The 15,376-nt window shown below is 42.3% G+C and overlaps 1 protein-coding gene across 7 annotated transcripts in view; it reads left to right on the forward strand.

Annotated features, from left to right (window-relative positions):
* Positions 1-15,376, forward strand: part of LRRFIP1 (LRR binding FLII interacting protein 1) — a 108,825-nt gene that overhangs the window by 44,178 nt on the left and 49,271 nt on the right. For all 7 annotated transcript variants that reach the window (XM_009285117.2, XM_009285115.2, XM_009285118.2 and 4 more), the window contains exon 2: positions 8,087-8,173. In XM_009285117.2, the coding sequence (XP_009283392.1) occupies positions 8,144-8,173 (30 nt within the window). In that variant the 5' untranslated portion in view covers positions 8,087-8,143. The remainder of the gene's footprint in view (positions 1-8,086; positions 8,174-15,376) is intronic.

A 15,376-nucleotide genomic window follows, 5' to 3' on the forward strand; every position in this document is an offset into this window, starting at 1 on the left:
GGCCCCGGCTCCGCGTCGTGCCCACGGGCGTCCGTGGGAAACGGGCAGCACGGCTTTCGCCTCAGCAGGGCCAGCTGGCCGCACGCCCTGGCACTCCGCGTGGTGGCACGGGCCGGCTGTGTGTGCCCTTGCACCTCTGTCAAACCGCTGAGCTCTGCTGTGCGCCTACGCTGCTTCCTGCAGGCTTCCCCTCTGCGTGCGCCTTCTCTGTCTGGGCTCAAACGTAGCGGTCGAGGTACTTAAGAGAGCGTGCTGGGGTCTCTGGGCTTTTGTACGACTTGGAATTTAGTCTCCTTTTGGGCACGGTGTGTAATTCACAGCAGCTCTGCACAGGTGGGTGCTAGTGAGGTACTTATGACTGCCGCTGATGGCTGCATAAGGTAGCTAATTCTTTAAAGTCCATGGAATTTTCTAAGGCTTTCTTTTAAAAACCAGAGGCTAAGACGTAATCTACTTACTGCTCAGTTTGGTACAGGAACAGATATGCCAACTGAACCTGTTAAATGTTTTCTAAATAAAGTTTCAAAACAGCCCCGTGTGACCATAAATGTTAATGGGTGGATTAGTCATCCGTTGACATAAACTGTCACTCTCCGGTTCGCCACTGTCACTGTATGAACGGGAGAGGAGCTGTTAGACAAGCCCATAATGGGCCTGTCTGTCTAACCAGTGATGCTGGTACGTGGGTATTAGATGGGAACCCTTATGTTTATGTGTAGGCTAAGGTTCATGAACATGCTGCCTTTTAATACTAATTTGCATTTAAGAGAAAAGTGAGGAGTTAAGCAGGATGTGGACTGACCAAGCCCTACGTGATTCACAGGCTCATTGTCATATGAGTAAGTGTGTTTATAACTCAGATGCAAAAAATGTCAGGTAAATATGCTGGTTTGACCTCTAAACACAGAAGTAATTTATAGATGCTCTTGTCTTGATGCTAAGGAGTGCATGATAGCTCATGGTGAGCTCCTGAACTCGCTGGTTTAGGTCACTTGTTACTCAAGTGGAGGCACAAAAAACATTGCCGTGGGTTAGCACTAGTTTTACCTGGTAGCTATGTTGGTCAGCTGTGTTACGGGAATATTGCAAATCAGCTGCTGTTTGTCTAAATAGACTTTAAATTCTGTAAAGTACAACAAACCTTATGAAAGAAATATGTTTCTTTTGTCTGATGAAGTATGACTTATGTAAATAGAGTGAACAGTCGTATAACATTTGAGGAAAAGCCTTTACATGCAGAATATTGGAACGGAATGGCATCAGTCATGAAAAATTATGCTTGCCCCAAAAGTGACTTGCTGGCTGTATCTTAAGCATGTTAGCAAGAAGTTTAAATCAGTCTGCGAATAGTAATTGCAGCTTCCTGCAGCAATACACAGTATGGTAGTTGCATACAGTGAACAGGTGTAATTTAGTTGGACAGACTTGTGTTTTAAAGCTTCTCTGACAGTGGGATCAGAGAGCTTTCTGAGTATGGTTTGGTGCTGGCAAACTAACACTTCAGTCCTCTACAAAAAAATGATACTAACTTTGATTACTAGTCTTAGAAGCAGATAATTTTAAGTACATTGGAATTAAGGGGTGCTTTGAATAGATCAAAAACTCTTACATATGTAGCCATGTGGCAAGTCAACATAGTCATTTTTCACTGCTCAAAAAAGCAGCATAATTTCCTGTCTTTGTTGGCTGTTTCTTGGGGCTTCCAGTCGAACAATGAACTCTTGGACATTTCATAAGGGAAAAGCTCTGAGAATGCACACCTTCAGGATGTGTGTCATTAGGCTCTACCTAACGAAGTCACTTAAATAATTCTCTCATCAAAATGATAATGAATGTGCAGCTTCCCCGACGCTGCACTCAGGGCCAGGAAGTCATCGCTTCCGTAACCATTGTGCATTATATGCTGGCCCTGGCAGTGCTGGGTATGGGTGCAACCAGACCTCGCCTCGTCTTGATGAGTGGTATTTAAAAAGGGGGTGTGTGGGGGTAACTCTCCAGCAGTTGCAGATCTCATACTCCCACTTCTCCCTACTGCCTCATACTGCAGACAGCAGCAGGAGATGTTTCTCACCCTTTCCAGCTGGTATCAAATATCTCTTTTGGCTTTTTCTTTTTTTTCAGATGCAGTTGTACTTCAGTAGTGAACCAGGTTACAACCTGCTTAGTTTTTCCCTGTTCAGAGCTAAACATACTGAACTCCTTAAGGCAGGATAAAGATCTGCTGCTGAATAGGACTGGATTTTTATTTTAAAACTAAAGTGACCATTAAGCAGGGGTGTCGAGTGCTGAGCGAGTGGACCAACAAAAGAACAAGCATTTTGCAGTGCAACAATATACTTGTTTTGGGCTTAGGGGCTATAAATCATTCTGGGCAACTGCAATAAAATGACAAAAATGCAGGATGTGTAGTTGTAGTATTTGAGCGAGTTACATACATTAAGGTGATTGTTTTTTAGCTGGTGTGCATTTCTGTGTTCATCTCAGCAATGTGGTTGCCGCCTCCTCTTGTTTTGCCCACGGGGCTTTACAGAAGCCCCTTAGGAGGTTTTTTTTGTGACATGCACAGTACGGCTGAAGCTGCCAGTTCTCCTTGTCAGATGAGCAATACTTCATAAAAGGGAAGTTACAAAAGCTTTGTAATGAGTGCAATTAGGCTTCATATTTTTATTCTTCTGTTTTTGCCAGCTAACTGTCACTTTTGATTGAGGCCTGTATTGCTCACTGAGTCACTAGTGAATTTTAGATGATTTTAAGATTAGTTCCTTCAATCTTAGTGATTTTTTTTTTTTTTCTCCCTATCTTGAATCCGTTGAGTAGTTATTTATGCTGGCAACCTTGAGACTGTCATTTTAGCTTTTGTAGTCTGAATTTCAGAAGTCTGTATGAATTTATTGGTGGTTTCATGATGTTCACCTGTGTCTCTTGCAGGCTACGGTGTCTGTCTCTGCCACTGCCCTTAGAGGTGACTTGGGTCTGGGCTCTGACAGATGGCTGGATGAAGGCTAGTCATCCAGGCAAAGCCCGTTTTGTTTTAGTCAGCACAGAGAGAGAAATGTGAAGTTAAAGTTGCTGTTTTCAGGGTGTGTAAGTAATCAAGGTATTTATAGCACAGAACTATTAATGTGAAAACAGAGTCTAAGACTTTTAAAGGGTGTGGTTTGACAAACTCAGACGAGTTTAGTCATGCCCCTGCTTTTGAGGAAGAGGTCCATAATAAATCTGACACCCTTATTGTGTTAGTCTAAAAGTCTGTAGGTGATAGTGGAGGTTGTGTTATGAATGTCCATGCCATGTGGCTTGCTGTTGGGGTAGCTACTTCTGTCACTAGGTGAGCTGTGCTTCTGCACAGGAAAATCTATATGTAATGGTTCCTGTTTGGCTCCCACACTTGCTGCAGAATTTGCTGGATGTTAGGGTTGCTACCAGACTTTTAGTTTGACTTTGATGAAATCGTACACAATAAGCGTTAGGTGTGGATTCATCCCTGCCCTGATTGATTTACTTCCTCTGAGCTCATGAGCGATGCCTGGTTTGTCACCAATGCCACCTACAGAATATCAAAAACGTTCATTCGCGTTAAGTAACTATATCAATTAAAGCATGGTAGAAACAGGATTATGAAGGGCACAGGTTGATCATTTAATGACTAGTCTGATTATAGCGTAATACGTTTCTGCTGTGTTGGAGAACACACTCCAAAGGCTTGTGCGTAGCCTCAGATGAGTGGGGTTTGGAAACACTGAGATAGGATATTGGACTTGTGCAGCTGGGGGACTGTTTTTGTTCTTTGTCGGATGAGGACTTTCCTGGGGACCTGTGAGTATTCGGGAGCCCTTACTTACCCTCCCGTGGACTCTAGTGGTCCTGTTTTCTTAAAGTGCCAGAGGGAGATGGATGACAAGTAAGAGCATGTTAAGTCTTTCTTAACCAACCTTACCCAAGGAAATGAAATAAATTTTGATGGAAGTGTTTGGTTCATGCTTAATCATTATCTCAATGCTATTCGTATCACTGATACCGTCAGAGACCATTGCTTATTGTATTGATCAGATCATTGCACTGAGAATTTGTTCTCTTTGCGTATTTCTTGTCACCCATAGTCTCATTTTGCTGTGGATTTTGAGACCCTTTAGGGAAGGATGGCCGGTTCCTTACAAACCGCCTTTGTCCAGCACAGATGAGCAGCGCTTTTGTCAGGAACCACGATGAAAATAACTATGTAATCATCTAAATAGCACCCAGACACTGCTGAGAATGTTAAAAATGTAGCAGGCAGTTTACTTACAGTATTTGATGCAGAATACCAGACCTTAAGGTAGGAACTAACAGCAGCCTTCTGACATAGAAGCTGAGGTTACTAAGAAGCCAAGAGCCAAGGCTCTTCATGGGGATGCATGGCAGGAGGATGAGACACAGTAGCCTTAAACTGAAAGAGAGCAGGTTCAGACATGATTTGGGTGGGTGGGGGTGGAATAATCACTGTGAGGATGGTCAGGCATCGAAGCAGGAGCTCGGAAAGGCTGTGGAGCCACCAACCTTGGAGGTTTTCAAGAGCCAACTGGACAAAGCCCTGAGCAACACGGTCTGAATTTGATGCTGACCTTGCTTTGAGCAGGATGGTGGACTTGGAGACCTCCCGAGGTCCCTTCCAGCCTGAACGATTCTGTAATTCTTTGTTTTGATGTGATAAAAATGAGTTGCTTTAAAATACTAGTGTTCTGGGTGGAATAACATTGTGTTGACTTCTTACAAAGGTTCCGGTAGGGTATGTGCTGATGGCAGAATTTGTTATGCTAAAAAAAAGTTAAAGTTATTTAAAAGTATCCAGAATATATTGTTTTTCTTGTTTGTATTGAAAGATACTTAATGCTGAAGAGCCATGTGGCCATGGAAAAAAAAAGTTCATAAATAAAAAATATGCTTGTTCCAGATGCAGGCGCTATTGTTAGTCAAAGATACTGAGTGAAAATGCGTTTTTACTCTTGCATCTCTTAAATGTTTGCAGATTGGCTTTGCATGAGCAGTTGGAGGACTGCAAAGCTGAAATAGAATAAATGCCCATGGATTGGCACTTAAAACTGAAATGTATCATATATGTAACCTGTCATTACTAGTATGTTGCACAAAGAAAAATTAATTTAACTTACCGCAGTTGATATCGGTATCTAGGGAACTGGCAAACCTTGTTCTCAGGGAGGCCATAGAATAACTTGCTAAACTTTTTTTTTCCTTCCATTTTTAACTTGCTTCATTTCATTGTATATTGTGCTCATTTCTGGAGAATATGTAATTCTGCAACATAGCTAGCAAGCATGTAAATCCTTTGGCCCTAATCATATGAGGAAAACAGAAGGGGAAATACTTATATGTGTGCGTTAAGCACAACATCTGAATTTTACATACAGGTATAGAGTTTTTCTAACATGAAAGCTCAGCTGGTTATTGAAATTCAGAAGGATGGTATCTACAGTAATTTTAACATCAAAATAATCTTGTTTCTGTCTTTTTCTGGCAGGTGGGAAGTTAGAGATACACAGTTCTGTACTGTTTGGTGTATTTTGCTTATGGAGGCTTTAAGGTCCTTTGTTTTTCATATGGGAAAAATATAGCTAATTGTTTGCACTGATGTTGTTCTTCACCTAGATCAGGTGCAATTTTCAAATGTATGTGCAGAGTTAAGTTTGTTTACTTTCATTTCTGTGCCGTTTCTTAAGACTACTTAGAGTTTGCATGTCAGGATGAGGGAATGCTTTAAACAATGTTGTTTAAAGCTGTATCTCCTGTTCTTTCTCTCCCACAAAAAATCATTAATGAGCTGGAGTCCTTGGAGCAAGATTCCCCTTCCTTGGGGTATGTGCATGTTGTGTTTGAACGGCTACTGGCAAAAGACGGTGGTTGTTACCTGGCATTGTATGAATCGCCTGGCAGCCTCTTGTGATGAATAGCCCGGAGCAGTCCTTGTCGCTGACACTGTCCTGTATTTACAGCAGTACCAACTGTGAGACAGGCATACAGTAGTGCTTCTTGAAGTATTGAAATTTATTTTCAGATAAACAGAAATGGATCATGTCAAGTCAATACCATACTCATTCCAGTACTGTGATTTCTTACTTTTAGCATACATCTTACAGCACGTTTATGTAGTGGGTGTCATAAATGATTTCAAACACTGCAGGTAAATCATAATGCTGCCTGTCAGGGTTTCTGCCTAGTGTTTGCCCAGCAGCAGGGCTGTGGGGTTTTTTTTTTTTTGGACAAACTGCTTCAAGTTGGTAAGTGCTGTTGAAGCCACAGTCCCTTGAAAACACTTGTGGTAACACATGCCTTCACCCCGGAGCCTGCCATCATTTGGCTCCGTAATAACAGCACGCTGCAATGATGACGGGGGACAGTTTTTGGGCACAAGCGTGGAGGTCTGCTGTAGGTATGAGACCATGGGTGTGTTCTGCGGTTTCTCCCCATGGCAGAACCAGTTACCTTGAAATTCAAGCAATGAACTGAAGAAAGAGCAACGCTCTGTGCAAAACCAACCCTTTTCTCTTTCTGCCGTGGGCATTTTTACCCTCTGAGAAGGTTTTTCTGTTGTTACAAGTAATTTTTCAGGCTGAAGTTGTCTGTGTTGCGAGAATTAAAAACTGGGTTCTCTTATATAGATTGTATTTGCACAACAGGGGGCTGCAATAGTTGTCAAAAGGAATCTGCCTGCCTACTGGTTTGGGTCTAGGGGCAATGGAGTAAAATGGGGGAGAATGTCGGTAACTGAACAACAGCAGTATTTAGGGATTGGGGCTGTTTGTGGTGGGGTTTTGTAGAAGGTGGGTGATGTGAATTTAAATTTTGGCCTACTGACTGTATATTTTGGATTTTGGTATCGTTGGTGAGGATTTAAGATCTACAGCACTAGGCTCCTAGTCCTCCCATACACCAGCTTGTGCTTGGTTTTCATTAGCCCTTTTCTTTTAGCTGAAAGTTTCAGCTAACCTACTCCTTTTTTGGCTTTTTTCTGTGTTTTGTTTTCTGTTTTTGAAGGTTGTGGCCCTTTTCCACACGTTTGAGTGGCAAATATACTTACAGAAGGGAAAAGAAATTACACCTTTTTTAATCTAGTTTTCCTTCTGTTTAGAAATGCTAGTGAAAGTGCTGGCGTTCTGATTTTCTGTATGCTTGACCTTGATATTATTGCCATTTTTCCTGTTAAATTGGGTGCTGTACTTACAGTAAAAGGTTTCAGAAGCAGAGGAGTTGGGTGTAACGCCAGGGTGACTAGCTGAGCGATGCCTTTTGCTCCCTGCTGAGGTATTCTGAATTACGTTGGGCAAACTGCTCGCAGTTGCACTGTACCAAGCGTGAGCTAATTTTACATTTTTTCTCTATAAGACTAACTGGTTTTGCCTGGGATTAAAAGCAGAATATTAAAAATGTTACTGTATAGCATGTTCCAGCATTCCAACTGGGCTGAAATGAGGAAGCACTGTAGATCTCCTAAGAGGCCCGTTCTTGGCAGACTTCCATTCCGGAGGGGTTTGGACTTGAATATGGACGTCTGGAGACTTTGGTTGAGTTAGTGCATTTTCTCAGGTTCTCTACTCCCTCACCTCGATCATTTCAGCCTTAGTTGTGCATGGTCATGCTGAACAGCAATGTTTACCTAACTGCTGTGCCCATGTATGTGTGCGCAATGTCAGTGGTTAGGAAAAATGGTACATAATGTGTTTGCTGTTGGTCAAATTAATCAATAAAAAATAATCTGAGCCACAGGGGAAAACAAAAAAAGAGCAAAGCCTGCCTTTCTTAAATAAATCTCGCTGTTTCCTCTCTATCCACACAAATAGTAATTAAAGAAACACAGACCACTTCTAAACACAACTGCTAAGCAAGGGTAGTGCCTACACGGGGGTGTATTACCTACCTGTGAAGCACAACAAATTATGGAAGGCAGGGCCATTACTTGCAATAGGGAATTAACTCCTACAGATGTGTTTACAGTCTTGCCAAGTCAAGTCTCCTTATTTCATGCCCTGCTTAACAAGTGTGTTTCACACGGAGTTGTCCAGCTTTTATTTCACTGCTGTGTTCCTGTTCGCAGGCTGAAGCAAGACTCGCAGCGAAGCGAGCGGCGCGTGCAGAGGCACGGGAGATCCGAATGAAAGAACTGGAGAGGCAGCAGAAAGAGGTACGATCAAGGCTTGGGGGGTGTTTTGATCATCTTTTTGCCTGAATATATATGTATATAATCTGAGGTCCCGGAACAAAGGGTTATTCTATGTTTGGCTGAAATGTTAATAGTCTGCATGGAGCTAATGCTGCTCAGTTAGTTGATCATAGGATATAGCCTGGAAAAAAATTGGGATTGTGGCAACAATTTTATCTTGGTGAAGCCAGTATAATTATTCACAGAAAACACTGGTGGCTAGTTAGTAATCATTGTTTAATATTAAACTTTGAAGTACACAGCTTGTTTGTGTGTGCATTCGGGGGGTGGATTCTTATCACTTCATTAGCAATCTGATGAATATGGAAGACTCTTGGCCCTTGTATAACTCTACTTGCAAGTTGTTTTGCTTTGTTGCTGTGAAGCTGGCATCGTGGTCTCCCCCGTTTTGTAAAAATGATGGTCTGCTGTTGGCAGAAGTAATGATAGAAACTGAACTTGGCAGACCATTACCTTCTCCAAAGTGTTTGGATTAAATGCCTGGTGTAGTCTGTCCCAAATTCTGGACGAGCTGGTTGTTTTATACCATCAGCAAAGTTACTGTGCTTCTGCCTGTCAGCGTGTGGGAGATCATGGGCTTCCAGTGTAGGAATGATTGTAAAGACCAGAAGGGCTTGTTCTGCTCCTGTTGTGTTTGACAAGTAGGAGCTGTACTAAATGTCATTCCACTCCAAGAAACTGAGAGCAGCGCTTGTTTTGAAGCTGTAGAAGCTAAAGCAGTGCTATTGGAATGGGGCTGCAAGCACAGGTTGGCACAGGTGGGCCAAACTAGTCATGAGAACCAGAAGGGCTCAAAACTTGTATTTGTTGATGTGCATTTAATGAAACAGCAGAGTAGACGTAACAGGGACAGCAGCAATCGTAATTTAATTTTTTCAAATAAATTTTGAAAGGGAAGAAGTAAGGAGTTTGGGGGCGGGGTTTGGGAATACATAGTAAGAATAAATATACATACGTGCTTTAGGGTGCAGAGAAGGATTCAGGTTAGCTTTTAAACAGTAACTCAGGACATGATAGCAGACTAGTGTTGGTGCAGGCTGCAGTAATCAGCTGGGAACAGAACCACTTGGGAAGTTTGCCCATGCTCAGCTTTGTGCTGGAGTGTCTTGTCTAGTTGAGGCACTTTTGGTTGTGTCTTAGTATCCTGTAGCCACAGTAGGGTTAGATGTACCTGCAAACACACCAGGAGTAAGAGATGCAGGGGAGCATTGCTGCAAGCACAGTGCTTGTGGAGGAGAGGAATCTTTTACTGCTATAGTTGCTGCTTTTTGAAGGATGTTTCTTGCAACCTCGACCACAGTCGGAAGGCCTGAAGTGCAGATAAGCATTGTTACTGTCAAGCTTCCTGCTGTGCCTACAGCCTGAGTGATTGGACTTGCCGAGCAGCCTTTGGAGGATCTGTGGTGAACAACCACTAGGTGTTTTGTTTGGGCAGCGAAGTAATTACGGGTGTCATGGCAGCTGGCAGTGGTGTTACCATCTAATCTGCAGATACCTTTAATGCAGCTGATGATCCCCTTGAAGATTAAAAGCTGATGCTGCAAAGGGTGTCCTAGTAAATTGAAATTTTGGTGTGAAAACTTCTTTGTATAGAGGGAAATCGCATGGTACAGGATGTCGCTCTGAAATACCGAATTCAGTGAAAGCTAAGCCAGATATCCCCTACAATCTGTTTTGTAATTCACTGGCATAAATTACATAATGTGACTACACATTTATTTAATTTTTTGCATGCTTGGATATTCTGTAATTTTTTTCATATAGCTTAATCTCAGCCCCCAGATGCAAGGTAGAGCTAGTAAGGATGGCTGCAGGAAGTTTTTCATTGCCAAAAGTATCTTGCAGATATAATGAAAGAAAACATAAATGTAGAAAATCCCAAGCAGTGATCAACACAAGACATTTGGCACCTACCCCTTCCTTGGAGGAGAACATACTGTGATACTGGTGTCTGTATGGTTTGTTGTCTGCCATCTTCATTTTCCTTCGCAAACTTTTCGGAGAAATAAATAGCATATTCCCACTACTGCCATGTTGAGTAACCAGAACTTAAAGCACTTGCTTTACTACTTCAGAAGGCTTTTTAGAGCCAGTTACAGGAGTTAAAAAACAATAAATAAATTTATTGCATGTGTGTGTACTTCATGCTTAAAGCAATGTACATGCCCCGACAGGTTTCTTGTGGAGCATGGATTACTTGAGAATATATTATATTGTTGGTCTGGGTTAAAAGTTTCCAGATGTTACCATTACAAGCTATAAACATGGCAGTATAGCTCTTGCTGACAGTGAAGTAGGGTGTTTTGATGATTTGTATTTGGACTGGACATTGGCTCCTCTCCTGCCCACCATCTAGTATTAATGACACTTCTTAATCTGTGCTTAATTTTCCTCATTTTAAAATAATTGGGTGACTTTTGCATCATGAGTCTACATATGTGTTTTAACTAATGTTCTGCTTGCCACTACAGAAGAAATGCCAATGCAAAAGCACCAGGTATCTGAGATTTTTTGTTCTGTATCTTATGAATGCTTCTGTAGGTAGAATGAGCAGCCACTTCATTAGAAAGCTATTAAAATGCCCTCTGCTGCATCTGTAGGCTAGCCATATGTGAAGAGGGCATGAAAAATTGGTCACAACTGTGTAGTAAAGCTCCATTGGTCAGTGGCGAGGGCTACCTGATACCATACCAAGCTCTTCTTTTGGCAGAAATTATTTCATGTAAGACACATGACAGCAGAAATTGCTGCATAGTCTGTTCTTTTGGAAACTTAAAATTGTGTTTGTCAACAGCCACAGGTAAGGTCCTTTCCTTTCAAAAGGAGCAGCAAAAGGGCTCAGCCCTTGCTCAGGCTGCCATACCTCTTGCCAGTGGTCACTGCTATTGGTCTTGTGGTTTGTGTGCTCAGAGGGATAGCTTTAGTGAACTTGGCTTGAAATATAAGGTGACTCTTAGGAATTCTTCTGGAAACTTCATGTGAAGTGACATACTGCTGTAGTAGAACAATAGTTGGAGAAATTATATAGCAGAAATAGATGGGCTTCTGGAAGAAAACACTCTGAATTGCAGTGTGAGATGTGGGAAAGTTACTGTGGAAGGTTGCTGCTGTTCGCTGTGGTGGGGCAGGATTGCAGGTGTGTTCCAGAGGCGGTATCATCTTATCACCTGGCATCACCTCATGCCAGGCAGCAGAAAGAAGTATAAGTGTGCCAATGTGGGTGGGCTTTGTGTTTGGTTTGTTCCCCCTCCCCAAGGAGAGGAAGGAAAGGAGGAGAGCATGACTACAAGTTTAATAGGAAAGTAATCTAGGTAAATGAAAAGTGTTTTCTTGAAGCTGAAGAAAGAAAATTAGCACAGGAATCATGATCTGATATATGCTGATTTATGAAGACAAGGGTAGTGGTCAGTCTTGAATCCTATATAGGTGTGTATATTTATGTAGAGAAATATTTATATGTTTAGTAGAGAAGGGGTTTCTGAACATGAGGCTCTAAGAAAGGCACAGATCTAATAAATGTAACTGCTTGAATGTTTCCGACTTCTTATTCTGTGCTGCTTTGTTGTTGTTATCCACCAAAGATGTAAATAATTAATCTGGAAGTCACGGTAGGTTTTCTGGTATGCTTCCATGCATAGTAAGTCAGTACAGGAGAGTTCTCATGTGAGGCAATGCCAATGCATGTTCTATGCTGAAAGGATGATTGTAACAGATGATACTTGCTCCCTTGCCTGTTTCCATACCACTGGTACCCACCCAGCTGGTGGGAATCAGAGCAGTGATGAGTCCTGTGGTTTTTTACCATACCATGCTGCCATGGTCTTTAAACATTTGGTTTTACAGTTGCAGAGTCTAAAGCCAGCCCGTTTGGCTCGTACTGTAGAGATGTGTTTGGTACTGAGACAAATGCTTGTGTGCATTCAGATATTTATTTTTAACTCATGCAGAAGAACAAGTCAGGAGTTGTTGGCTCAGTTTTTCTGAGTAACAAATTGTTAATTCTCTTGGGGCTACCAGGTAAAGTGGAGAGAAGAATTTTTTCTGTGTATTTCTTTTCTTAGAAGCTTGGCATATTAAAGCCTTTTTTTCCAAGAAATATTTAACAGTAATGTTTCAAGACACATAAAAGCTGCAGCATTAGGGCTAATTGTAGAGAACGTTTTATGTAGGAGTACCTTCTGTGTGTTCTGCTGGCAAGACTTTAAATGTCTCTTTGAGGACTGACACTTGGAAACCACAATTTAAGCTGATATTAGTGCCTGAAGTGAAAAGAGAATGATCTCCTCCCACTCCTTAATCTGCAGGATAAGATTCTTGCTTGCCAGTTCACACAGCAGATGAGCCTCTACTTTTAGTTCAAGGCAAGAGCATTGTGCTTGTCCCCTAGCTTCGTTTTCAGCTCTCTTTAAGGACACAGCACAAAACTTGGCTTTGCTGTTTTGTAAACTCGTTCTTTACCAGCATGCGCATTTGCACATACTTGTCCTTTGGATTCATATTTCTTTGGAATAAAATGTTACTAGTACTTTCTGTCATGGGTTTCTTTTTTCCCATGTCAATTCCTTGAGCATGTAGTAAATTTAGTAAATGTACTAAAGCCAAGTTAATGTGGGCAAAAGACTTGCAAACACTCTTGATCTGCTCACTCATCCTGTTGACTGACGTAGCCCCCTTCTACCCTTGCTAGGATTTGGTGCCCGCAAGTCTGATCTGAGTCAGCGGGGTCCCATGGCACAGCTGGCATTTGGGATTGTTTGAAGCTGTTTAAAATCCCAGGCAGTGCAGAAAAAACTAGAGAAAAGCAGAATTCTCGTGGCTTGAATGGGAGGGGAAAGACTGACTGTGAAACTTTGTGCTTGCATATACAGGGAGGAAATTAAGACGGTTTGTGATGGTTAATCTGTATCTTTCTTATACAACCAGTGTGAAGATGCACAGGAAAATTTGGAGAGGGACAATGTTGAAGGTGTTTTTAGTAGATTCTGAATTTCTGCCTTCTGCTGCCATCTTACCATGCTTCACTGGCTTGCTCTGTCCAGTTCAAAAGTTATTTCTATGAAAAACTTTAGTTTTGCGGGAAATCTCATATGATGAGGAAACCAGGAAAGCAGTCTGCCACTACTACTGTGGACAAAACTACATTTTTTTGCCATACTTTAATACAGGAAAGTGCTATTTGAGGCATTTGACTGCTTAGATGTCTGTCGACTCTGTTAAGCTCTTTGTGGGGGGCATTTGTGCAATAGAGATTATTGTTTAAAAGTGTGTGTTTTTTCCTGTAACATACTATCTAAGATGGACAGCACACTGATGAGAGATCAGTCACTTTGGAGCAGAGCGGTTGTAATGCCTGTTAGGTAATGGATGACCAATTCCGGATTTTATAAAAAGTTGGAACAGTTACGATGACGCACTTGGCTTTGTCCCTGTGCCCCTCTCCACCGTCCTCCGTGGTGTCTGGCCCTGAACAAGGGCCTTGTTGTTATCTTATCCATTGGCAATCTGAGCCCTGGACAGAAGACCTCTTGTGTGTCTCAGTTTGCACTCAACAGGAATACCTGCTATGCCAAGCCTGAAGCACTGGGGTTTGGAAAAGACGACTTCCATGGTGTTGCCTTGAAGTGTGGGTGAAGCAACAGCATGGAAAAGTTAAAGGTTAAATGTGGTAATTGCCACATCTAAAACAGTGGTGGTTGGCTTCTGTGTATGGATGAAAGGCACTCTGTGTGTGCAACGGAGAAGCAAAAGATCAGAGTCCGTATGCAGTCTTGGGGACTGTGGGAGAGTTTAGTTCATTTTCCTCTTCAAGGTTTTCTTAGTAAAAGGTAGGTGAGGTGATCAGTGTGCGGGAACGCTAGCTTCAAATGTGGGTCTCAATTATCCCCCTTGCGCTTGTAGGAATAGGAATTAATGCTTCTGAGGTATTAAGCTGGGTTCTGCAGTTGTCCTTCACGATCACAAAGGGGGAACCTGATCAGGCCACGGAGGCAGGGATTGGAAGAAGTACGTTTTCCTTCCCAGCATTGGGATCTGGGTTCACCTGAGGTGGCCCAGAAGAGCAACGGGTGGCAGGGACCCGCTGAATATCCCAAAATACAGGAGACTGACTACCCTGCCGCCTGCTGACCAGCTGAAGGATTGGAGTCAGAGCAATGTACCATTCCCCCTGGGTTGTACTCTTAGAGCAGAGGGGCTGGTGTTGGTGTTTATTCAGCATCAGTGCTTATCTAGGAAGATAAGCAGTAAGGCAGCTGAGGGCTTTAAGACCAGAGCTGTGATACGTTTCCTACAGATACAAAGCTAGGTGTTCAGCAGAGACGTGGGGAGAATGAAACTGCAGTTTCCTTCTGGATTTGTGTAGCCAGTTAGGTGTTTTTGAACAAGAAGGGCTTCTTGCTTTAGAAATGCTAGGAGAGATGCAAGAAAAAAACGTTTTCTGTTTTCACGTGGATTTACAAAGCTGATCAGTCAAGGGCAGTTCTCCACTTAAACAAAACTCAGATGTATTAGAGTGGCTGTAATGCTTTTGTGTATTATTAAAATGGTTCAAGACTGGAACAACTTTGTAGAGTTAGCAGTGCATTTATTAGGGCCTGCAAATGGTGTGAGGCTCTGTGGAAACATTAAAAATTGAAAAAGCAACTTGCAGAGATCCTCCAATTCTGGCAATGTATGTGCAGGAAATTTTCAGAGAGTTTTAACAAGCTGGCACTGTGCTGTACACAGGTGAAAGATGTATAGCATTGATGCTTTTGTAACTATGCTTAGTTGGTTAAGGACAAAATTTGTCCTTCAGAGAAGAACAAATTTTCTGTAGTAAATGCCACTTGCTTTTATTGGGATGGTAGATGCACAGCTGTCATTCTAGGTGAATATTTGGGCATCCATTACTTTGAAGGACGGGGGTTAAAAAAAGCGAGAGGTCCTAGGTCACAGCTGGGTTAGGCTCTGGTCCGGTGCAAAGTCTAGAGAGCAAATGTTGCATGTGCCTCCAGGAGCCTGGTGGGTATGAAAATAGGAATGCTGTATTTTAGCTGTTCATGTGGAGGAGGCCTAGAATGGAAACACTGCTTTCATTCTATTTAACTCTACAGGGCTTCAATGTGCACTTTTTTGTATTCGTGTTTTGTTGTATATTCTGTGTAATTCCCCCACCCCCCACCC

This window comes from Aptenodytes forsteri, unplaced genomic scaffold, assembly GCF_000699145.1.
Source record: "Aptenodytes forsteri isolate BGI_AS27 unplaced genomic scaffold, ASM69914v1 Scaffold264, whole genome shotgun sequence".
In the NCBI taxonomy this organism is placed as follows: Eukaryota; Metazoa; Chordata; class Aves; order Sphenisciformes; family Spheniscidae; genus Aptenodytes; species Aptenodytes forsteri.